General features: G+C 37.5%; 1 protein-coding gene across 17 annotated transcripts in view; it reads left to right on the top strand.

The window, feature by feature from the left end:
* Positions 1-26,288, top strand: part of SERPINB11 (serpin family B member 11) — a 92,098-nt gene that overhangs the window by 46,078 nt on the left and 19,732 nt on the right. For 15 of the 17 annotated variants that reach the window (XR_012028399.1, XR_012028394.1, XR_012028396.1 and 12 more), the window contains 4 exons: positions 12,559-12,743; positions 14,163-14,222; positions 15,403-15,531; positions 18,084-18,201. Coding sequence is in view for 1 of the 17 variants with exons in the window: in XM_072821126.1 (XP_072677227.1) it covers positions 12,559-12,743; positions 14,163-14,222; positions 15,403-15,531; positions 18,084-18,201 (492 nt within the window). In the remaining 16 variants the exon portion in view is untranslated. Of the gene's footprint in view, positions 1-5,689; positions 5,814-12,558; positions 12,744-14,162; positions 14,223-15,402; positions 15,532-18,083; positions 18,202-26,288 lie in introns of those variants that run through there. The other 2 variants (XR_012028388.1, XR_012028405.1) reach the window with 2 other exon arrangements.

Genomic DNA, 26,288 nt, shown 5'->3' with positions numbered 1-26,288 from the left:
TTGGCAGAGAAATCATCGCAAAGATCAATGGAATAAGGACTGAGAACCCAGAAATAGACCCATACAAAGAGTGGCTCAGTAGATTCTTGACAAAGGTTCAAAAACAATTTAATGGAAAAAGGATAGCCTTTTCAACAAATGGTGATGGATAAAATTGGACATCCATAGATTCCCCCCCTCCAAAAAAATAAGGGAAAAAGGAAAGAATCTGAAATTCCACATATGAGTGAAATCACAGGATATTTGTCTTTCTCTGACTGACATTTTGCTTAGCATGATACCCTCTAGCTGCATCCACATTGTTGCAAATTTAAGAAACAGAGCAAAGGAACATAAGGGGGAGAAACAGGCAAACTGAGAAATAGACTCAACTATAGAGAACAAACTGACGGTCACAGGGTGTGGGGGTAGGGAAATGGGTTAAACAGGTGATGAGGATGCAGGAGGGCACTTGAGATGAGCACCGTATGGTGTGAAATGGAAATGTTGAATCACTAAGTTCTATACCTGAATATTACATTGTATGTTAACTAACTGGAATTTACATAAAAACTTGGAAGAAGAAAAAAGAAAAAAGCTTGACCTGAATCTCACACAAAAATTAACTCAAAATTAACTTTTAAATGTAAATGTAAAAATTATAAAACCGTTAAGAAAAAAATTGAACATATTTGGGATCTAGGGCTAGATAAAGAATTCAGACTTGACAACAAAAGCGTGTTCAATTAAAAAAATCAATAAATTGGATTCATGAAACTAAAAACTTTCACTCTGTGAAAGAAGTTGAAAAATCAAGGTATCTAACAAAGTGCTAGTTTCTAGAATATATGAAGGCCTCTCAAAGCTCAGTTTTAAAAACCAATCCCGTTAGAAAAGGGCAAAGACTTGAAGAGACATTTCAAGGAAGAGCATAGTTAGATAGCAAATAAGCACATGAAAAGAAGTTCCATATCATTAACTGTTAGGGAAATGCAAACTGAAGCTACAGTTAGGTACCACTACACATTTGTTGGAACACCTAAAATAAGAAATAGCACTGGTGAGGATGTGGAGAGCTAGCTCACTTATACAGGCCGGTGGAATGCTAAATGGTATGGCCACTCTTGAAAAACAGTTTGGCAGTTTCTAACACACACATACACATGAAACCCCCTAAACTAACCATGAAATTGTGACCCTCAAATTAGGCACTAACCCAGGGAGATTAAAGACTTACATTCACATGAAAACTTGTCTGTAAATATTTACGGCAGCTGTTATTTGTAATATCTACAGACTGTAAACAGCCCAGATGTCCTCCTACCAGCGAATGGCTAAACATACTGTGGTATATCTATGCCATGGGAATTACTCAGAACTGGAAAGGAACAAACTATTGAGAAAGGCAACAATATGGCTCGGGCTCCAGAGTATTACTCTGATTGAAAAAAAAAGGCAATCCCAAAAGCCTACATACTGCAGAATTCCATTTCTATGACATTATTGAAATGATAAAACAGATAATGGAGGGAACCCTGGGTGGCACAGCAGTTTAGCGCCTGCCTTTGGCCCGGGGCGTGATCCTGGAGACCCGGGATCGAATCCCACGTCGGGCTCCCAGTGCATGGAGCCTGCTTCTCCCTCTGTCTGTGTCTCTGCCTCTCTCTCTCTCTCTGTGTGACTATCATAAATAAATAAAAATTAAAAAAAAAACAGATAATGGAGAACAGACTAGTGCTTACCAGGGCCTAAGGATGAGGCTAAGGTAGAAGGAGTATAGTTTTAAAAGGGCAACATGAGGAATTCCTGTGGTGGAAATGTTCTGTATCTTGACTTTATTAATGTCAGTATGCTGCTGTGACATACTAAGTAGTACCAAGGTGCTATCATTGAGAGAAACTGGGTACAGTATACAGGGGAACTCTCTATATTATTTCTTAGCAACCACTGTGTGAGCGAGCCTACAATTATTTCAAAACGCAAAGTTTAATTTAAAACAGGGCACTATTTTTAGTGTATAATTTACACATAGTGAAGTGTTCAAAGCAGTCAATTTTAATCAGTTCTGACTACTGCGTGCACTCAGGTGCATGCCCCTTTCCAGTTAACCCTGCCCCAAGAGGAACAATCACTGTTGTGGTTTTGATTTTTCTTACTCTCTGTGCTTACCATATGCACTTACCATACGCCTGTGTTGTATTTTTTGTTCCCTTGGTCTGGTTTCTTTCACTTGGCATAATGCTTTTCAGATTGACCCAGCGTTACTGTATGTCTTGGTAAATTGTTTCTTTTTAATGCTTTGTCGTGTTCTAGTGTACAGATTTGTTGACCTTGTAGTGTTTAGCCCTTATATTTAAAGGTACTGTCAACATTCTTGTAAAAGGTTTGTGGTGGAAACATGTTTTCATGTCCCTTGAATTAATACTCGGAGGAGAAGTTGTTAGATCATAGGATAGATGCAAGTTTCACTTTTCAAGAATCTGGACCCTTTCCCCAAGTGACCATACCATTTCATACCCAACCAGCCCTATAGGAGAGTTCTGATTGCTCCACGTCTTTTTCAGCATTCGGCATAGGCAGTCTTTCTTATGCACTCATTCTAGTGGGTATGAAATGATACGTCTTTGTGCTTTAATTTGCATTTCTCTGATGACTAATGATATTGAACACTTTGTTCTGTGGTTCTTGGCCACTCATACACATTCTTCAACGAAATGTTCAAAAAGCACTCTTCTTTTAAAAGAGTTGCTTTATGTCAGGAAATATTGGCCATTTATTTCTCTTTAGCTTTTTTTGTTTGTAGGTGTTTGTGTGTTTTATATACATACACTTTTTCAGGTGTATGCATTGTGAATATTTTCCCCCAATCTAGGACTTGCTGAGTTTCTCACTAGGGTCTTGTGATGAGACTTACAAGAGTTTTTACACCAATTTTTTTCTTAGTTTATGTTTCAAGTAGTGAATTCTTCTTGACTTACCTGAGGAAATATTGCAAGCATATAGATGAAAGTATGGAGGCCTATCCAGAGATGAAGGATCCATCTTTCTAGTACTTAAAGTTGCCTTTTATAGTTGAAAGGCTCTTTCTGTGTCTACTAGAAAATAAAACAATAGCATTGTTGATTATTTTTCTTGGGTCTAGGCCTCATGCTCTTTCCATTTTGTTGCAACTAGGTCTTTGTCAAGAGCTAGGAAAGTGCCCTAGGTGTTGTTTTCACAACTCTTGGTTTTCACATGACATGCCTTCTTTTTTTTGAAAGAGCTGCTTTATGTCCTGGAAAGTAAGAGTTCTAGTTTCATTGAAAAAGTCATGGTTTTTTGAAATGTCCTGTCAGAAACTGAAACTTTTGGAAAAAAAAAAAAAGAGAGAGATTGGTTGGATGATTACATTCCAAGGATTCAGGAAGCCTTAGAGTGGGAACTTACAAACCACAGCAAAATAGAATATCTGTTAGATATTACCTGTTAGAATATCAGTCTCATTTTATATTGCAAATCATGTGTGGTTCCAGCCTCACTGGGAGTCAGTGAGAAAGTCTTTTATGTCTTCTTGATCCACTTTTCCAGACCTTCATGTCTTGCCCCGTCTCAGTCTGAAACATACCCCTTTCCTCTCCACGCAATAAAAAGATGAGAGGTTTAGTTTAACAAATGGTTATTGAATACTTACCAAATTTCAGGCATTTAGCAAAACACATGGTCTCTGTCCATAAGGAATTAACAAAACTTTTACATGCAAATTTATTTAAACATGTATTCATCCTTTTTTGCTGTACTCTTATGTTTGGGAAGGAGCATCCCTCATTTTGTGTAGTTGATTCTTCTACCTGCATTGCATCTTGCCACCTTATATCTCCTTCGGTAGCTTTTTAAATCAACTTTGCTTATCAACTTTTCTGTCCTTTCTTTAACAATAACCACTTGTCTATTTTTTTCCTGTATTCAATACATACATTTAGTATCCAAATCTGCATCAGGCTGCCTTGTGGACCTTAATTCTGTGTCTAGTTCAAGTAAATGTCAATATATATATAAATATGTAGTCAATATATATATGTCATATATATATATGCCATATATAAATGCCATATATATGTCAAATGTATATATATATATACACACACACACACACACACACACATTTGAGCACTTTACATGCTCAATTCCACAGCAAGTAAAGTGGCTCACAACAGGTGTCCAACACATCTAACCCATGACTTGCCCGTGGGCGGGTTTCAGAGAGAAGCTGCCAGGCTCCTCATGTGAGGAGTATATATATATACACACATATATATATATACACACACACAGGTAAATACAGACAAAATACAGAAACCCAGTTAAATTTGAATTTCAGACAATGCTTTCTTTACTGGAAATATATTCTATACATAGTATAAATTTGTTCCATATACTTGAGATATACTCTAAAATTATTCATATAACTAGGAACCCTGTATTTTTACTTGCTAAATTTGGCTACCTTACAAAGTGGTATGAAAAAATGCAAATGAAAATTCCAGAAGTCAACATTCTCTATCCCTTTCTATCTCCCACATAGAGCAGGTGCTTCCAAAGTCCTCCACACCCTCTCTTCTATGCTAAGCTCCCAAGAACAATGAACTCAGTCTAAACAGGATCTACTTTGTCCAGTTCCTTTCTTTTTTTTCCATCCCAGCAGAGCCTCTCAATTCCACCATAAATCTCTTGCTTCTTTGTTGTATCATATTCACCCTTCACTTGTTATCTCCGCTGAAACCAAAGAGCTGGTCCTGGCTCCACTGCTCTTGTGACTGCTCTTGTGACCTCCTTCCTCTGGGAAGGTTGTACTTATCATTCATTGTTTTTTCCCTGGTTACAGTAGGCTAAAGTTGCAGGTAAAAAGTTCTGCAGCTTTGCTTCCTCTAGCATTCTATGTCACAACTTCTCTTCAAGCGTGTGTTCTTTTCTAATAGGTTCTGCAATGTATTGCAGCCTAGATTCTTCCCTGGGAACACCATTAAAGCAACTTCTGTTAAGATTCTTATGCCCTCTTGGTTGCCTCTAGGTTAGTTCTTGAAATTTTCCTATAACTTCTGATAGAGGCCATCATCAGTATGGCCTGCCCATGGTGAGGGAAATCCAGCATGTACTCTGTTCTCCAGCCCATGCTAATATCCTAGGCTATGAGATCCAATAAAGAGCACTCTTACCTCACCTCAGTCCTGAAAAATAGTGAGAGAAAGTTGAAGAACTCAGGCAGATGGAGGACACAATATTTATTACAGGTCAGGATATGTTGAATGACAGGATTAGGTATGAGCCAGCAGTAGATTTTAATTCTAGTCTGCAGAATTAGACAGACATACAACCTAGTCATAGAAATTACTGGACCCTCAATGTGGGGCACTGCACCAGGAGGAACCTTGGGAAGAGGAAAGGACCAGAGTGTGCTCTTCTCTTGGATAGCTAGCACTCACGTTGAGGAGCCTGGCAGCTTCTCTCCGAAACCCGCCCACGGGCAATGTCATGGGTTAGATGTGTTGGACACCTGTTTAAGTGCTATCCCACTTTCTAATCTAGGGGCTAGTAAGGCTGTCAGTTCTGCACAGGCTTGAATACCTTTGTACATTGCAGCCTGATACCTCTGCTTACCTCTTGCTTCTATCTCCAGGGCTTTTCTGATGCTTTGGTGTGGAATACGCATGCTTGACATGTGTACAAGTTCAACCTGCATTAACAGCCATGAGGTCACCTTTGATCAATGGGGATGAAAGCTGGTAGATAAATGATTCCCTCCTTTATCCTCTACGTGGACAGTTCTGAGATACATTTTAGAAGGTCCACAGGATCAGGTACCAGTGGTCAACTTACAACAACACTTATATCAGCTTTCCCTCTTTTCCTGTACCACTGCTTTCTGTTCTATTCCCTGAGATCATTGCCTGCATTAATTCCAGACATGCAAGACTTTGTCTAAGGCTCTGTTTTCCGAGAATCCAGGCTGAGACACTAGGGAAGGAGGAGTGGGTGAGAGAGTAAAGGGAGGCAAAGAGTATTATGTGAATGGATGGCCTTCTACGGGGGAGGAAAAATCAAATGGAGTACAATAACTTCTTCTTTAGTGGGGAAAATAACAGGCCTTCCATCTAAGGATGAAAAAGATCTTCTTTGATCACTTCAATTCTTAGATAGCAAAAAAGCTAAGAAAATAAGTCTTTTTCTTACTAGATCTGAAAGGAGATAAAAATGAGCCGAAGAGGTGGAGTATGGGCCCTAACCATGGATATGAGGCTTTCAAGAGATGGAAACCACCAGTCAGAATGGGCTTACATAAAAAAACACTTGGCTCTGAGAAAAAAAAAAAAGCTGGAAAGATTTAGGACTCTTTTTAGCTCTGTGTGATTAGTTGTATATAATTATTTTTATGAGAATCTTATAGGCATAGTGGATATTAAGGCTGTAATTTTTTAATTTTTTATTTAAATATCATTTGCCAATGTATAATATAACACCTGGTGCTCACCTAATCATGAACCCTCCTTAATGCCTGTCACTCAGTTACCCTATCCCATCACCCACATCCCCTTCTGCAGCTCTGTTTGTTTCCCAAAGTTAGGTGTCTCTTATAGTTTGTCTTTCTCTCTAATTTTTCATAGGGCTGTAATTTTAAACCTACTTCCTCTGGTTCTGTGTCTTTTATAATGGTTTTGAGTTTGTTTTTTTTATTAAAGTTTTTAGTTTTTAAATGATCTCTACACCCAACATGGGACTTGAACTCACAGCCTTGAGATCAAGAGTCTTGTGCTCTTCCAACTGCACCAGCCCAGGCATCCCTAGAATGGTTGAGTTGGACTAAAGGAGAACTTATTGCATACCTAGGATGTGCAAAAAAATCACTGGCCATAAAGGATTTTCTGTTGTCATAAATATAGTGCAATCTGGCATCATAGTAAGTTTGGGCAATGGTGTCCTCCTGAGGAGGCTGGGCTGTGTATTACATGGGTAAGAATAGCCTCTGGGAAGCTAGGCTTGTCTCATAGTGCTGATTCTGGCTACTGCACAGACCAAACAATTTTTGTCTTCAGCTTTGATCTCTACCCCTAATCTATAATCTTTCTTGCATGGGGCTGAATCATACCTCTGAACTCACTTTAGGTAAGGATGGCTTGTTGCTCTTACCAAGCTTTTAAACTGAAACCACAGAATAAATTCTGCTTGAGCTCACTGTTAAGTCCTTTTTATGGGATAGGAATTACCTGCCAGGAGAAGCTCCACACAAAAACATATACTCCATGCAGGAGAGCTCGGGAAATCTTGGGATGATTGGGCTTCAGGCAAGGAAGCATCCATCATGGCTAGAATCTTTCTGTCACTGCTGGGATCTTTCTTTTTGAATAACTGTGTACCATGCATACTGAAATAGAAATCTTTGGAATTTTGAATGTGTCACTACCAACTTGAACGTGCCCCAGTTATTCTTTTTAGAAAGAGAGCTTATTTTCTTAAATAGAGATTAGACTGGCAGATGTTTCCTCATTAGCAAGGCATAAGGAGGTTAAGAACTAGGCACTCCAGAAAGCACTGGCCATTCTGGGAGTCTCCTGGATGCACAGTGGCAGGCTCTGGGTAGCCTTTAGAGGGACTTCCTTCTCAGGGCTGTCCTTTCTGCCAGGCGGATGTAGAGCTGAATCACTAAGGACACAATGGAAAGGGAGGGGCAAAAAGTGAAGGCTTTAAATTTCCTCTCCAGGGACACAGCTCCCATCTCACCTGCCAGATTGTCCACTTCACCCTGGAAAGCAACAAAGGTAAAGAGAAGTATTTCTGTACTTCGTTATTTCAGCTGTGCTTATTGTCTGAGAGGAGCAAGATAAGAGCAGTAGAATATGGGAGTTGGACAGGTGTGTAATGAGCTAAATGAGGGTGAAGATTATTCTTTGAGTGTGACTTTTGCTGATCTCTCGATGAATACATGCTTGTTAATACATTCACAGTGAGGATATACATTTTTAAAATCCTTGAGGCAGGCTGACTTAATTTCAAACCTCTGATTGGTTTAGCAAAATAGATCTCTGTTGATATTTTCTCCTTACTAATAAACTTATTCAGAACAGAGTTACACATGGTTCTGGTCTCTGCAGGATGAGCCTTTTCTTAGTTCCCTAGAAGATCTGAACTGCACTGGAGTGGCCTATGAATGACCTGACGTTGTTGGGAAGAATGCCTACTGTGTTCTGTCCTCTCACAGAACTTTAGTGACGGTATCCCCTTTAAGACATGTTTCTTCCTCACATTTCCTGACTGCTTTCTTTTTTCCAGAAATCCTTCTTAAACTAGAAGGGCTGCAGCCTTGGACATCCTTTTCCTATTTTTCTCCCATGACAGCTTCCAGATGGCATATTCCTTTTGCTTAGGAGGGATTTTTCTCCATCTAAAAATAGACAGGAAGGTGCACTAAAATTTTTTCTGCAATTCCTTCCTTCTCTGGAAGCTCACTTCAAAGTCCTTCTACTCCTGGGGGCACTTCAGCTTCCTCTCACTTCCTAGGTGGGGCTTTCTCTGGGGTCTGTGCACCTGCAGTAGGATTCTGAGTGTCTTGGGACTTCTGTCTTCATGGGATCCTCTTTTCTGAAACTGCATAATATTAATTAGAGTAGAAATTGTAAAATATTTATACTGCTGATTTCTCTAATACACATCCATTGTTGGGTGATTGTGCAAGACATGGATGATTTCATGGGTAGGTTTTCCCTGCCCTCAAGGAGCGCTAAGTCTAGGGAGGAAGATTAACATATTCAGTGAATAAGAATCTGTAAATTCATCCACATATTTGTGTCTCAGTGTCTCACAGAGACAACTACTCAGATGTAGAGGAAATGGTCAATTAAGGTTGCTGCATAAAATCCGTTGAACACCAGAATAACATGGACACTCTTGTGCTAACAGCCAGAGGGGTGGAATTTTGGAAAGTGAATGATGAAAGTAGGGCTCTGAAGAGCTAAGTTAATGATAGTGAAAACTCTGTATTGCAAATAACCGTGCCAAATACCAAAGTTCATGCTTTAATTCTAAGTATATATTCCCAATAATTTTTGAGAAAAATCTAAACCGAAAGCTTTTCTTCTTGGTTCTGTGAATTAAATGCGTGAAGAGCTAGATATTATTGTGAAGTGAGAAATAATACTATATTTAATAACCATTAATTATCAGAATAAGCCTATTAATGCCTTGTATCTTGAACAAAATTTCTTAATTTTTCTAATAAGATGCTATTCTTATAGGGATAATAATGGTAATGCCATAAAAATAAAGCCATTTTACCTCAAATAAAAGCTTATCTGAGTAGAATCCAGTGGCAAGTGGGGAGATCATGGGTTTCAGAACAGATGGACCTGTGTTCGAATCATGGCTCCACCACTTACGATATGTGAATTCCCAAACCCTCACTGCTATCTCTGGAAAACTTGGGTAATGTGACCCATCCTGTAGGACTTAAACTCTGAATAATGTATGCAGTGCTTGGCACATACACGAACCCTGTGATTCAGTCATTTCCTTTACAGAGAAATCTCACACAGGTGTGTAAGGGTGTGTGTGTGTGTGCGTGTGAGGATGCTTATCATAGCTCTGTTGCTGATGGTGTGTAGGAGGAGGCCATATGGGTGTCTGTCACTGGGGAATGGTTAGGAAAAAAGTGAAGGCATGAAAACACAGTTCTTACAAGTAACAGATAATGTTTCCCGAGTAACATGGATGAGTCTTAAAAATGTAGTACTCAGTGAAAAAAAATTCAATGTAAGCTCATTTATGAAAATGAAAAATGCATAAAATAAGGAAACAAATATTTTTAAGGACTCATGTAAATAAAAGAATACACTTTAAACAAATTGTAAGTGTTGTGTATGGGAGTGGAAGAGAAAGGAAATGAATTGGGTTGAAGTCAATAAGCAAAGAAGAGAATTGTGGCCCAGTGATCACTGTGCCAAGAACTGAGGGTGTGGTTACTCAGTCCTCCATGCTTATGGTTAAAAAACAGAAAAGAAACAAACATTAATATAAAAGTGCAGTGCTCACATAGGTGGTCAGTATATTTCACATTCTTTTCCTAGGTGCCCCCAAAACTGTAGGGCTACTGGAACTCTGACATGCAGGCAGGCTTTTTATAATGACAATGTGACATAGTTTTAAAAAGAATAAATTTACATTTACTTATAAGTCTGAAGTCTGAAATTGCATTCTAGAACCTGACTCCATTAGCTAACTCCATTAGAATCAGCATGAAGAGCGTATGGCTTGGACATGCTTTATTATTGGATCAAAATTGAAACCATTATTAAAATAACTAAATAAAGAGCTTTCAAGGATATTGTTATTATTAGAGCTGTTACAGAGAGCTGTATTAAATTAAAATTAACTTGAAGAACAGTGTCCTCTTAAAGGCACATGTTAGTATTCTCATTAAATAAAATCAGCAAAACCTTTGTATTATACCTTTAAAAAAACTGTCAGAGAGAAAAGAAAAATACAGTCCAGGCTTGTTATAATATAACTCTTAGGCTCTATTATATTATGCTGGGTGGTCTGATGATTGAAATAGGTAGCATCTAGTCCTTAATGATTATTTTAGGACAACCAGTTTCAATTACAGGGATGTGTCATCACCATTTTTGCCATATAAATTTGGTAGGTCATTATTTTGAAAGTTCACAAGTAACACGTTTCCTTTCAGTCTCTTGTTGCCTGAGAAATGCTGAGCTGTGCACTCTCCTCCCCACCCCAGATCTGAGGCCTTCCTTCACCCTAGGCTTGGCTTTGTTTGGCTCTGAAGGCACAAAGCACTGTGTTTTAGTGAGAGGTGTGACACTAATGCCTAAATCAGTAACCAACAGAGTCACACCCCAGAGAACACACTTCCAGCAAGCTCAGATCAGATATGTCCTGGCTGAAAACAAGGCAAGTTAGTAACTGAAATAAATATTCCCCAGGCAGAGATAATAGACTGGCCGTCTGTCATAAGAGCCTGGAGAATATAGGTCTAGACTTGGATTCTACAAGAGTGCACAGCTGTAATCTAGAAGACGAGAGGAAGAAGAATGAAGTACTTCAGATTGCTGGGGGGACTAAATGAGGGAAAAGATGTAGCTGTGCTAGAAATGTGTGAATGTGAGGTAGGTAGATAATCTACCTACCAAACAAGGGTGTATAAAGAAATCCCTAAAGTAAGTTAGGATGCCTTTAGGTGCAAGTAACAAAAGACTCAACCAAAGTGAGTTAAAATATAAGGAAACCTCCTCTTACATGACAAGAAATCCCAAGGTAGGACAGATTTGGGGTAGGTTAATCTGTCTACTAAGCTGTGTGTCAACAAAGACTCTGGTTCTGTCCACCTTTCCTCTCTGACATCTGACTTAGCCTCTTGGGCTGGCACATCACACATGGTCACACAATAGCTGTTGTGATAGTAGTCACGTGAAGACACAACAACCCTGAGAGGAAGAAGAGGGCTGGCCTGAGAGTCTTTTATCAAAGGAAGGCCTCTTCTAGAAGTCCTGCAGTGACTTTTTGTAGTTACTGGCAAAAATCATGGCACCTTCCAATCCTTAAAATTCTACTTATTTCCCCAAAACTTGATTGAGGAATAATTGACAAATATATATTCAAAGGGTACAATGTGATGATATCATACACATAAACATTGTGGAATGTTTCCCAAGATCATATCCATCACCCCATATAGTTAACTTTGTGTGTGTGTGTGTGTGTGTGTGTGTGTGTGTGTGTGTGTGAGAGAGAGAGAGAGAGAGAGAGATAATGCTTAAGAGCTACTCTCAGCAACTTTGAACTGTACATCATTTCCATATTTTTAACTTCAGTCACCATGCTGTACATTAGATCCTCAGAACTTATAACTTAAAATCTGTACCTAATTAGTCACTCATAAGGGATAGACAATTACCTCAATTGACTTAAGCCAATCAAGGCTTGCTCCTGGGGCCGGGGGAGCATGAAACCTTCTCTGAAGTACATGCCTAAGTGAAAGCTGCTTCATGAGATCTGTGTCGTCTTAGCACAGAAGGGAAGGGAAGGGAAGGGCTGAACAGCAGGCAATCAATTTTTTACTGTGCCATCTGGGGAGAATTTGAAGGTATCCGCAAAGAGAAAAGTGTTCTCCTGTGAGGCCATGAAGATGGGCAGCCTAGTGGGGCAGCATCTCATTTGGCTGAACTTGTGTAGCTCAAGAATTTTTCTATACAAATTCCAGGACAAGGGAGGTCTAACAGCATAGACAGTGAGTGCACAAAGACCCGATTCCTTCTCATTGTTCACTGCAGAACAATGTTAAATGTACACAAATGGCACTGAGACAGCTTTGAATTACAGGTCGAAAGGAATAAGATCTTCCATTCATTAGAATCTGCAACTACTGTGAATTCCCGCCTCCAGCATTTACAGATCTCTCAAAAACTATGAATATGTAATTTTTCATGAAACAGTGTGCCCAGACTCTCATATTCATGAAATGTAGTAACTGAACTCTGTAGATTATCTGTACTTCCAAGTGATATTCTGAGATCTTTCCCCCCCATCTGTTCTCAGGTAGTGTTGGGCATAAAATGGATACTCTCAGCACAGCAAACACTGAATTTTGCCTTGATGTGTTCAAAGAACTGAACAGTAACAACGTAGGAGATAACATCTTCTTTTCACCACTGAGCCTGCTCTATGCTCTAAGTATGGTCCTCCTTGGTGCCAGAGGAAACAGTGCAGAGCAGATGGAAAAGGTATGGAACACAGTGAAGATTTCCTCATGGCCTAGAGGTCATCCATGCACCCCTCTGGGTCAGCCAAATAGTCACATCTCTAGAAATTCTTCCATCTTGTGAAAGAAGAAACATCTGGGAAAATCATATTTCTTAAAAATGAATAATGGCATAAATAATGTAATAATTATAATACAAATATCCTAATACATGCAACACAGTCTATTCCTTGCCATCAGTGCTCTCACACCTACATTTCTGCAGTGTACGTTAGAGTTTATTTTTCCAGTGATTTAAATATTACAGAGAACACGTGTGGTACTATTCTTGTCCTCTGGAATTGTAAACTGCACTAAAACTTAATGGGGACGCCTGAGTGGCTCAGCGGTTGAGCGCCTGCCTTTGGCTCAGGGGGTGATCCCGGATTCCCGGGTTTGAGGCCATGAAGATGGGCAGCCCCGCATAGGGCTCTTTGCATGGAGCCTGCTTCTCCCTCTGCCTGTGTCTCTGCCTCTCTCTCTCTGTGTCTGTCATGAATAAATAAATAAAATCTTAAAAAAAAACCCAAAACAACAAAAAACTTAATGATACTTGAAAAGCCCTCAAGTTTTAAAAATTATTCATCAGTACATTTGAAGTTCCTAAGAGTCCTGTGTGGCAGGTAGGGGTCGTTATCCCCATTTTACAGATGGGGAAACAGAGAGACTAGGAGAAAAGGGGTAAGTTTTCAGGTCACACAGGCAGATGTATAGTGATTGTTCCATTATATGTATTTTTTATAATAAATTTATTTTTTATTGGTGTTCAACCCAGTGCTCATCCCGTCAAGTGCCCCCCTCAGTGCCCATCACCCATTCACCCCCACCCCCCGCCCTCCTCCCCTTCCACCACCCCTAGTTCGTTTCCCAGAGCTAGGAGTCGTATTTTTAATTGCTGTGGAAAGTTAGATGAATATCGCTTCACAGCCCTAGGATACTTACATATCGTACTGTCATTTGCCCTTTATTTCTTTACTCCATATTTTAATGCACTTTCATGATTTTCTTTCTCTCAAAATAGGTATTATATAGGGACACCATGTAACGTTTTACATGACCCTGGATGGGCACTGTCCTAGTGAGCGGCCTGAGGATGGTAGGAGGGAGCAGAAGAGCCTGGGATAAGAGCTCTGTCCCTGGAGATTGACAGAGGGTGGTCGAGGAATATCTCTCTTGTGCTCAGTTTCTCTAGCATGAAACAAGGATAATAGTATCCACTTGTAAAGCTGTTGAGAGTTCAGTAAGATACATGAAGGCTTAGTTCAGTACTTAGAATATGACATCACTAAATGTTAGCTGTTGTTGGTCTTTATCTGAAATGGAAAAAGAGATGCTTGTAAATATTCACTTTTATAGACTCTGTTGCTTTTGATGCCAGTCAATCCCTCTTTTTCTTTCCTAGGTACTTCACTTTAGTCATATGACACAGTCACTAAAACCAGAGTTCAAGGACTCAGCTAAGGTATGATAATATCATTGCTGAGCTGTCAAATGTTCTAACAGAAGAGCACCAAGAAATTATAGTGCAGGGGTTAAGGAGCAGAGCCTCTCTTTAGTCCTTAAGGGAGCTAGCAGTGTCTCGCTTGGTCTACTCCTTTGGTCTTCCTGATAATCACTATGGCCTATAGAGTTAACAGTGATAATAATGATGGTAACAATGATCAAGTCCCCCAGATTTTATCATATGATTTATTATCATCCTTGCTCAAACTTGATGTTCTTTTATGGACTGTGCCATAAATCTCAATATGGGATTGAGTCTGCCAGCCTCATCAAAAAGTGGTAGATTTTTGTCAGTGGGAGCACTAAGAAAGGACCCTGATGTCTGCCTATAATTAGACCCCCAGGAAAATAGGGCCTGAGGCTGCTCAGCCCATGTTGCCTGGGAACATGGTCCCTGCTCTTTTCTAGTAAGACAATTCCTTCTGACATGAAAATTACATAGAATTCGCACATGAAGACGGTTGTGTGTTTGATCATGATTGATTGAGAAAACACATAAGTGCATATAGGTTCACAGAATAGTTGCTTCACAGAACCCTGCTTGTTGTGAGGAAATGAAAGCTCGTAATTTGGGAAACTTTGGTTTAGGAAAGGCGTACCCCTATAATGTCCTTGAGTTCAGTTGCATCAAAACTGTAGGTCTAACAAAATTGCTCCCATGAGGGTCAGATGGGTGAGTGAAGTCAGGTCACTGAAATGCTGAAGTGTCTGGTTACATGGTTTCATAGGAAACTGAGACATTGAAAGTAGTGTGATAGAGAAGAGATGATTTGATAGGTACAGGGACAGCAATATAACTTGGATCATCATCCTGAAGACCCCACTGCGATCTCTTTATGAAAACTTGTGTTTCTGGACTAACCTATTTGGGCCAGCAAGCACTTGTGTGTTTTGCAATAGCTTACAGTTCTGCACACAATCTGTGGGAGTAAGGTCACAGAGTGTTGAGATTAGTGTGCTAGAGGAAATCTAGAGAAGGAACATGCTTTAAACTCTCCTACTCCTTGTTTGTTAGTATTCTCTACTCTTTTATTCAGAGGCAATCACCTTGCTCTCTCCTTATGTTTTCACACTATAACCCTCTGATGGCAAGAAATCAAGCAACTTAATACTCCATTCTTTGTTTACTGATGCTTCAGTGCAGCCAAGCTGGAAGGATTCACTCAGAGTTTGGAGTCTTATTCTCTCAAATCAACCAGCCAGACTCTAACTATACCCTCAGCATGGCCAACAGACTCTACGGGACAAAGGCAATGGTGTTCCATCAGGTATGTTCATATGGAATGCTGGCCCACAGCTCTCTTGGCATCCTCTAAATTCCAGACCAAAAAATAAGTGAAGAGTGAGAAGAGCTACATGAAATTCATCTTTAAGAGATTAAATTTGAGCTGATTTAGAGTTTCAGTGAAATGGTTTTGCCAAACTCCCATTTAAAGTTGTGAAATATCACATAAAATTTTTATTTCTGCAAAAACCACCGAAGTTGTCCAAGAAGCAAGGTCATGGATGAAGCACAAAACAAAGTAGTTAAGAATTCTCTTGTGGATTAGAAGAAAAATGAGTTACATCTCCTGTCCCTTTTTCAAAGGTCCTTGATGGCAGGGTACCAAGAATCAGTGGAGAGTGTACTGGACTGGGAGCCAAGAGATCTGAATTCTATTCCCTGTTAGACATATGACTTTGCACAGGTCACTTTTATGTTTAAAATGAGAGCATTAGACTTAAGTTCTTTCTAGCTTCCAAGATTCTTTTTTTTTTTAGAAGTTTTTATTTATTTATTTATTTATTTATTTATTTATTTATTTATTTATAATATTCTTTTTTTTATTGGTGTTCAATTTACCAACATACAGAATAACCCCCAGTGCCCGTCACCCAATCACTCCCACCCCCCGCCCTCCTCCCCTTCTACCACCCCTAGTTCGTTTCCCAGAGTTAGCAGTCAACACTATAACATTTCCCAACAGTATTGTAATATACAGTTTTATTGAGTGCTTACTGTATGCTGTTCACTGTACTTAATGCATTACAGGTATTATCACATTAACTGTCACATATATATAAGTACAAAATTACCATTCTAGAGTCGTGAGGCAGATTCTGAAAAGTCCAATTGACAAAGGTTACAGAGATAATTAAATGGCAAAGCCTGAATCTGACCCTTGACCAAATCCATCATCCTGTTTTAATTGCTGTGTCATCCTGCTACGATTGAGGTGGAATGCTAGCTGGAGTGACATAATTTTTATTTGACCTGTTTTATTTACATCTGAGCTGAGGGGGAGCAGGATGGAGTCCTGAATGTCTAATGTTCTTCTCTGGTCTGGTAGCACATTCTGTGTCTTATAGTTGATTGTCAGAATTTTTGCAGCTTGGGGTAGCCCATCCCAAACTATAGGTATTTTGGAGGTATTTCCTTCTACTGTCCTAAAAGCATAGAGGGAATATTATATGCGGTACCTGCTGCTGAAGTGGTAGGGATGGATAGTCATGGTGCCTGAAATTAGAGCACTCCTCTCACCCCTCTGCCTCCCCAAAACAGTGATCTGGGTATAAATAACAGAGAAGTGTGGATTTGGAATAATGATCATATCTATTCCTGAAGCATGAAGCTCCTCATTAGTATCATGAGGATGTCATGATCTGTTGCATGCATGAAATATTATTATTCCAGGATTCTCTCTGGAAAAACTTTCATCTCATGGGCTAAGGGCAGTCACTTCAGCATGTTCCACCCACAGTTGGACCAGCTGAGGACAACAGGCTCCGAGTTTGCTGTTATCAAGCTTTCTTTTTATTCTATACTGGATTTAGGGCCAAGAGAACCCAGTTAAACAAATGGCAAGCCAAACTCCAGGCAGCCACTTTCATACCTGCCATAGTTCTAAGTCTTATATCATCCTAATCAGTTCATGGTGGAGCTCTGGGTCCTGCTGGACTATAGGAGGTATGTTCCCAAGGTCTCAAGAATGGAATGGCAGGTAGTTTCATTTGGGTCCATGTAAATTTGGCTGCTGCCTTGGCAGTGAGGCAGTGGAAAGTTGCCATATCTAGGAATTAAGGACCATGGCTGAATATCAGTGATAAGTCCAGAATATCATATGGGGGGGCGGGGGATTTGGGAACTTGGTTAAAAGGAGGGCTAGGCTTTAAAAAAAATTTTAAAAAGGAGGGCTAGGTTCTTTATACTAGATTTGCACACTAATTTTCTTTAGATGGTATAGGTGAATAAAATAGTTCTTTAAGATATTTTTGTTCACATTTTATATAAAGTTGAAAAAATGTCAATTACGTACAACAGAGAATATTATTATCATTTTATCTCTAGTGGCTTTTGGGGAGGTTGATACACACACACACACACACACACACACACACACACACACACACACTGTGGGAAGACCTAACTCTCTGTTAGACCTCAAACAAGCAAAATGTAATCACTCTGATCCTTACTCAGGTAATCACTCTAGATCTCAGTTTTCCAGTCTAGAACATAGGGCAGTAACTCCCATTTGTCTGCTTCGAGAGGACAGAGTAGTGAGAGTGAACTGCCAGTTGCCATTTTGCTTTGAGCATTTTAGAATGAAGAATGCCAGTGATAAGATGGAAGAAGCAACCAGAATTTCTAAACATTCCTTTTGGAAAGCTTTATTTAAATCCATTTGTTTTATTATGAATAAGTACATATGGTTTCTGCTTCCTTCCAGACATATATACATGAGCTGCTTTTATCTCTGTTGTAGATTTTAGAACACAGAGAGCTGTAAGCTTTTGCTTCCCTTACACTATTTTTGTGTGATTATTCTTTCTTTTACAGCAATATTTAACTTGTTCTGAGAAACTGTATCAAGCTATGCCGCAAACTGTTGATTTTGAACAGTCTCCAGAAGAAACCCGGAAAACTATTAATGCTTGGGTTGAAAGTAAAACTAATGGTAAGAGTAAGTCCCACATGTGTCTCCCAACCTCATTCACACTGTTTTGATAAGCTCCCTGAGTCAGTGCTGACAAGGAAGCTGGGTGAAGTTCAGGACCCAACATAGGCAGGTCCAGGATGGAGGAAATGGGGGAGTATTTTGGAATATTAGTAAATGTCCTTTACAGTCATTTGTCCTGATTGGGAGCTAAGCCAAGTGACTTGGCAAGAATGAGAAGAATGCTCTTTCTACTTTATAGAAGTGTTGTACATTCTGCAATTAAATTTAATGAAATTTAAATCTACCTTTCACGATTTTAAAATAAACCTTCTAATTGTCAAATATTTCTTTAAAGCAGGTTAAATATTTAATTTTAAACACGTATTCACTTTATTATTTTAAAACATCTAGTTAAGATTTAAAGAAAAACAAATAGAATAATATAATGAATCTTTTCTGACCCCTCACTCAGCTGCAGGATTTTTTACCCAAAGCCAATCTTATAGCTATACCTCGCCCTTTGCCCACTACCTCTTCCAGGACAAATCCCAGGTACCATCTTTTTTTGTCAGGTTGTTTCCTCTCAAAAATATTAGTTATTTAAAAGAAAATGCCACCACACGATTATTACATAGAGAAAATTAAAAATAATCATTTAATATTAACAAATAGTGATTTTTTCTATTTCCCCAATTGTCTCTTCTGTTTGAATCAGGACCCAAATAATATTTATACTTTGCAGTTGGTCAGTATGTTTCTTACATCTTGATTTTTATTTTGTATTTTTTTAATTTTTAAAAAGATTTTATTTATTTGAGAGAGAGCACATGCAAATGAGAGAGAGAGAGAGAGAGCGCAAGGGGAAAGGAGGGACAGAGAGAGAATGAGAATAGACTCAATGAAGAACAGGAAACCTGATGTGGGGCTCGATCCCAGGACCCTGAGATCATGGCCTGAGCCCAAGGCAGATGCTTAACCAGTGGAACCACCCAGGACCCACATCTTGATTTTTAAAGTAAACTTTTTTTTATTGAAATACATGTACTTATGGAAAAGTTCATAATTGCTGTTCGATGAATTATCACAAAGCAGAAATTGTCACAAGAGTGAATGCCCTCAGGTAACCTTCCACCTCTACCAGGTCAGAGAAATAAAACATCGGTTACTGAGAAGGGCACACTCCAAGGCCATTTTTGTGTCTCCTCCCAGAAACTAACCCACCCTATTCCCAAACATTAAGACTTCTCTGACTTCTTTTATTATATATTAGTTCTGGCTATTTAAAAATTTCATGTAATTGGAATCATAAAGTATATATTTAGGGTTTTTTAGGTTTTTTGTTTGTGAGATTCATTCATGTGACTACAGGATGGCATGATTTGCTCATTTTCATTGATGTCAGTTTTGTTCTCTTAAAATACCTAAATATGTTAATCCAGTCTACTGAGTCTTAATGAATGCTTGGGACATTTTTAGTTTGGGTCTATTTTGAATAGTGCTGCTATAAGCATTATGATATATATCTTTTGGTACATATATTGTATGTGATTTTGTTGGATGGATACCTTGAAATGGAATTGCTGGTAATACAAAGTATATATATACCATTTTGGTAAATATGTTTTCAAAAGTGGCTTGCTAATGTACTTGCCCAAGCAATTAATGAGAGTTTTATTTATTCCTCAACTTTGCCAACACCTGTTAAGTCTTATTAACTTTAGTCATTGTAGTTAGTTTAACTTAATTTAATTTAATTTTTTAAAGATTTATTTATTTATTCATGAGAGACATAGACTGAGAGAGAGAGGCAGAGACACAGGCAGAGGGAGAAGCAGGCTCCTTGCAGGGAGCCTGATGCGGGACTTGATCCCAGATCCCAGGATCACGACCTGAGTCAAAGGCAGGTGCCCAGCCACTGAGCCAGCCAGGCGTCCCGTAGCTTGTTTAATTTTAATTTGCATTTCCTTTATGAATGAAGACATTGGACATTTTTCATACACTTCATATCTTCCTTTATAAAGTGCCTATTTGAATCTTTTGCCCATATGTAAGGATGGTTTGTCTGTTTTTCTCTTACACATTTTTTAAAAAGGATTTTATTTATTTAAGAGAGGGAGAATGATGAGGAGGGGTAAAAGGAGAAAGAGAGAGAAGCAGACTCCCTGCTAAAGCAGGAAGCCCGATGGGGGATTGGATCCCTAGACCCAGAGCTCATGACCTGAGCCAAAGGCAGAGGCTTAATCAACTGAGCCACCCAGGCACCCTGATTTTTTCTTATACATTTTTAGGAGTTCTTTGCATATACTGAATATATGTGCTGCAAGTAATTTCTACCATTTTGTATCTCCCCCTAATGGTGCCTTTGATGAATAGAAGTTCTTAATTTGAAAGAAAGAAGTAAAATTTATCAATATTTTCCTTTATCATCAGTACCTTGGCATACTTTTAAATAAATCTTTTGTTCACTCCTAGCTCATGAAAATATTTTTATAATTATCTACTAGAAACTATGTTTCACTCTAGTCAAGATTCATTAAAAAATTCATTCCACTCCACATGGACATCTAGTTGACATAGCGCTATTTATTGGGAAGATGATCCTTTCACCACTACACTACAATGTAAACTTTATCATAAATCAGATGGCCACATATGTGTGAATCTGTTTCTGGGTTCAGTGTGCTTCATTTGTGTATTTACTCTCATGAAAATACCACCATTATAGTGGCTTTGCAGTATGTTTTGATAGCTGGAAGTGTTAAGTCCAATGTTGATCCTCTTCTGGGGCTGCCTTGACTTTGCCCGAGTTTTTGCATTCCATATATATTTTGTTTATTTATTTATATATTTAAGTAAGTTGGCACACATTGTTACATTAGTTGCAAGTTTACAACATAATGACTCAAGTTTATACATTATGCTATGTTCACCATAGTTATAGCTACCATCTGTTCCAATACATAGCTATGAAAATATCATTGACTATATTCCTTATGCTGTGTTTTTTATTCCCTTGACTTACATTCATTCCATAACTGGAAGCCTCTATCTCCCTTTCTTCTTCACCCATTTTGCCCAGCCCCCAGCCCGTCTCTCCTCTGGCAACCATCAGTTTGTTCTCAGCATTTGTAGGTCTGATTCTGCTCTTTGTTTATTCATTTGTTGTTGTTTTATGCAGCTATAAAAAAAGAAGAGACCATGCCATTTGTGACAACGTGGAGGACCCAGAGGGTATTAATGCTGAGTGAAAAAAGTTAGACTGAGAAAGGCAAAATATATGATATCACATATGATATCACCATAAGTGATAAATCCATACGCATTTTAAAATCAACTTGTCAATTTTTGTTAAATGTTCTGGTTGAAATTTTAGTTGGAATGATATATATTGATCTATAGACTTGGAGAGAACCAGCATCTTTATAATATTTAGCTTCCAATCCATTTCCATGAGTTTATCTCCGTTTAGGTCCTCTAATTTTTTTCAATAACATTTTGTGTATCTCCATGTTAATGTTTTGCATGTCTTTTGATAAATGGTTTTCAGATATTTGAAATGTTCATGGAATTTTACCTAGTACCAATTATTTTAAATTTTATTTGTTGTTCATGTAGAAATATATAATTGGCTTTCATATGTTAATATTGCTGAATTCTCTTAATTCTAGTTTATTATTTTAGATTTTCTATAAATACAGTCATTTCCTCTTCAACCTTTCTTGCTTCTTTCCTTTTCTTATTGGCTAGTGACTGCAGCTGAACAGAAGTACTGATACTGGGGTGTTCTTATGTTGTCTTGTTCTGGACTTCTAGCTTGTTTCCAAATGGTTTTAATAATATATATTTAGGTATAATGTTTGTTGCAGGTATTTTTATGAATACATTTTTTTCAGATTAAGGTTTCTTTCTACTTCTTGTTTGCTAAGAATTTTTGACACAAATGACTAACCATATTGTATTTCAAAGCCTTTTCTGTATCTATTGAGGTATGATTTTTCTTCTTTATTATACTAATTTAGTGGATTACATTAATTGATTTTTAATGTCAAACCAAACTTTTAGTCCTAGAATAAACCAAACTTGTCATGGTATATTATACTTTTTGCTTTATACTTTATTATCTCTAGATTTGATTTCTTAATATTTTTCTTAAAGATTTTGCACCAATGCTCATGAAAGGATTTGACCTTAGTTTTTTATTTATTGAATTATTTTTGTCAGTTCAGGTATCAAAGTTATACTCACTTTATGAAACTAGTTGGTAAATGTTTCTCCTCTTTTTCTGATTTCCAAAAGAAGTTTATGTAAGGTTAGTGTGCATTTGTCTTCTTTAAATATTTGGAAGAACACACTTGTGAGCCCTCTGTGCATGGTGTTTTCTATGTGGGAAAATTTTAATTAGAGATTTGATTTCTTTAATAAATAGAGGCCTATTTCTATTTTCTGTTTTCTTCTTGTGTACGTTTTTGCAAGGAATATGCCCATTTTATCTGAATTTTCAAATGTATTAGCATAAACTTGCTCATAATAGCCTAGTATTATCTTCTTAATGTCTTATGGATATATAGTATTGTCATTTAATTTCTGGAAATCTAAATTGTACATTTTTCTTTTTTTTCTTTTTTCTTTTTTTTTTTAAGATTTTATTTATTATTCATGAGAGAGACACAGAGAGAGAGAAAGGGAGGCAGAGACACAGGCAGAGGGAGAAGCAAAGGGAGAAGCAGGCTCTGTGCAGGGAGCCCGATGTGGGACTCGATCCCAGGACTCCAGGATCATGCCCTGAGCCGAAGGCAGGCGCTAAACCACTGAGCCACCCAGGGATCCCCTTTTTTTTCTTTTTTCTTAATTAGACTTACAGATTTGTAGTTTTTTAGTCTTTTCAAAAAATCAACTTGTATTTTCTCTAATAAAGATTTTTTATTACATTAATATTTATGATTATCATTTATTTCCTTTTTATTATGTTGGTATTGCTATTCTTTTTTGAGTTTCTTGAGATGAACAATTGATTTTCAGATCTTTGCATTTAAGACAGTGGCTTTGCTTCTAGGTGTCATTTTAAATCCATCTCATAATTTTCCATTTGTTTTATTTTCATTATAATTTAGTTCAAAATATTTTCTAATTTTCACTGAGAGGTCTCTGAATCATGGGTTATTTAAAAATGTTCTATTTATTTCCAAAAATTTGGCTATTTTCTAGTTGTTTTTTAGTTATTGAGTTTTAGTTCTGTTATAACCAAAGAATATAATCGTTCAATTATTTGAAATTTATTGAGACTTTTTTACAGTAAAACAAATGTTTTGATTTTGATAAAATTTTTATGTGCACTTAAAGATGTATATTCTTTAGATATTGGGTGAGATGTTTAATTTTATCAGGGCAACTTTGTTAATTTTGATGTCTATGTTTGCATATCCTTGCTTATTTTTATCCACTTTTTTTAATCATTTACTGAGAAAGCTGCATTAAAATCTTCCGCTATGATTGTGGATCTTTCTCTTTCTCCTTTTAGTCATGTCCAGTTTTGCTGTGCATATTTTGAAGCTGTGTTATTAGATGCATAGATATTAAATTGCTATATCTTCTCAGTGGATTGGTCCTTTCTTTATTATGAAACACCTATACCACCTTGTCAGATACTGAACTTTAGTTATATTTTCTTTAGCACTGAGAGACCAAGAGTAGTTTTTAAATTCCTAGTATTCACTCTCTTCTCCTTATCTAGCTTGGGGCAACTTTTGAAACTTCGTTATACCTTGAGGGAAAAATTGTTCAGAACTCTCTGTTGAGCTCGTGTCCATGTTTCTCCCAATCGCTGGGATCTTTAGCCTTTCAGTGTTGGTTGCTTGCTTCTTTGAACTTTGTTTTTGGTCTTTGCAACCCTTTTATGATGTTGACAGTTTTACTCAGTTTCTCTGTCTCTTTTAGTCACTTTCTGTTCAGATTTTCACCTCTCCATTGCTTATGTCTAGCAGTTGCTTCAGAAACAACCCAATGTAGAATTAAAAAAAAAAAAAAAAGAAGTGTTCAGCTTTCCTTATAGTTCTTGCCAGTTCATTGGTCTGTTATAAACTGCACTATCAAAGATATCTCTTTACATTTGTTTTTATACTTTAATAATTTCTCTTTTGAGCTTTTAGTTATTTCCTTTTCTTTTTTTCTTATAGAAAATTTGTTGAAGGAAACAAATACTTTCCTGCATTTTCTCATAGTCTAGATGATGATGACTACCCCTTGAAATGTCATTTAATAATGTTCTCTGTTTTTATATTTCTCATAAATTGGCAGTTAGACTTAGAAACTTGATAAGATTCTGGTGATTTTTGCTTGTTTGTTTGTTACTTTTGACAGATATTCTTCATTGGAGGTGTTGTGTTTCCATCAGGAAAGAAAGAATGTCTGGATGCCTCCCCTCCTTTTTTTTTTATGTTAGTGGCCTGTGATGATAATTGCTTACATCCATTATTTCATTAGGGATTTAAAGTTACAGTATTCCAATATTTGCATTTTTTCTTTATAAGCTGGAATATTTTTACATGAGAAATTTCTCATAAAGTGGTTGTTCTAAGTACAATGAAATTAATATTAGAAAAACAATAAAAAAGCTAGATTCTTTCTCTTCAATATCAGTTCCAAAACAATTTTTTTCTTTCTAGTCAGCAAGTTTTATTTTTTAAAGATTTATTTATTTGAGAATGAGCTAGTGGAGGGTGGAGGTTGTTGCAGAGGGAGAAGGAGAGAGAGTCTTAAGCAGACTCTGCACTGAGCATAGAGTCTGATGCAGGACTTGATCTCATGACCCTGAGATCACTATCTAAGCTGAAACCAAGAGTCAGTTGCTCAACCAACTGCACCACCCAGGGGCCCCAGCCAATGAGTTTTCTTTTAAAAGTATCATTTGAATTCATAAATTTAAATATTTTGAGATATTTCAATTTACTGTCCCCTTTTAGTTATGGGAATATAAATTGGAGTCAAAAGTCCTTTTGACACTGCCCTTGGAAGAATTTGATATCTTCCTTGCTTTCCAATTTGACCAGATGTTCCAAGCTCATGTCCTACTCCTGACCTAGAATTTCATGCTTCTTGAGGGAATCCTGGATCATTTTAATGATACATGGTATTTAGAGACCGTAATCTGGGTACAGAAGTACTCATTGATACCAGCTTGATTCTTTATAGGCCTTCTCAGTGAATACTTTTTTTCAGATTAAATACAGCTTAATTTCTCACTGATATGACCAGTTAAAATTAAGACTCATACGAGCTTTACCTAACATCCCCCCATACCTATTTTTCTTTTATCTTGTGTCAAAAATCCCAGATTCCAGTGTCACCAATATTATTGCAAAATCACATCATCTAACATAAACATGACCTCAAAATAACAATACTAATAAAATATAACAGTAGCTTAAGATATTTTTTACAGTTCTTTTTTGTCCTTAGAGTACATCTGTCCCACCAGAGATATACAAATTCCCATGTTGAAATAATCTCTCTCTGGGTACTTGTGCCATCAACTCATTGTACCAGTAGTTTCCGAGGTTCATGAATGTAGACAGTCTTATTCCTTGATTCCTTGAGAAATAAAATTAGGATGAAATAATATCAAAGTATTAAATTAGAGCTAATTGCATTTATGAAGAGCATGTCAGTAATATAAAATAAATACTTCTTTGAGCCTAAAGACCACATTTCTAACATATTTGTATCTTATTATTTCATTTACCAGTTATGAACTCTCAACAGTATTTTATTGATGACAGACTGATGGATGTTATTCAAGTTTAGTTATAGGTGACTAGATTGAAATATGTATTTATTCAATTCTTTGTATTATGTTAGAAAATGCTTGGAAAGGTCTACAATTTTTTCGGATCTGTTAATTTACTTAGAACAGTAGTGGAAAGATTTAAGCTTAGAGTCTGATGTTCCAGATATCCCTATGTTTCCTATTGATACATTATGTTCCAAAAAGGTTTTATAAATTGCAGTGCACCAGAGTGCACCAAGAGGGTTTGGTGTTCAATCTAATTGGTATATTTACAAAGTAAGATACACCTTGTATATTTTTATAAATTCTGATTATCAAATGC

This window comes from Canis lupus, chromosome 1 (genome assembly GCF_048164855.1).
Source record: "Canis lupus baileyi chromosome 1, mCanLup2.hap1, whole genome shotgun sequence".
NCBI classification, from domain to species: domain Eukaryota; kingdom Metazoa; phylum Chordata; class Mammalia; order Carnivora; family Canidae; genus Canis; species Canis lupus.
This window is presented reverse-complemented; position numbering and strand designations above follow the sequence as displayed.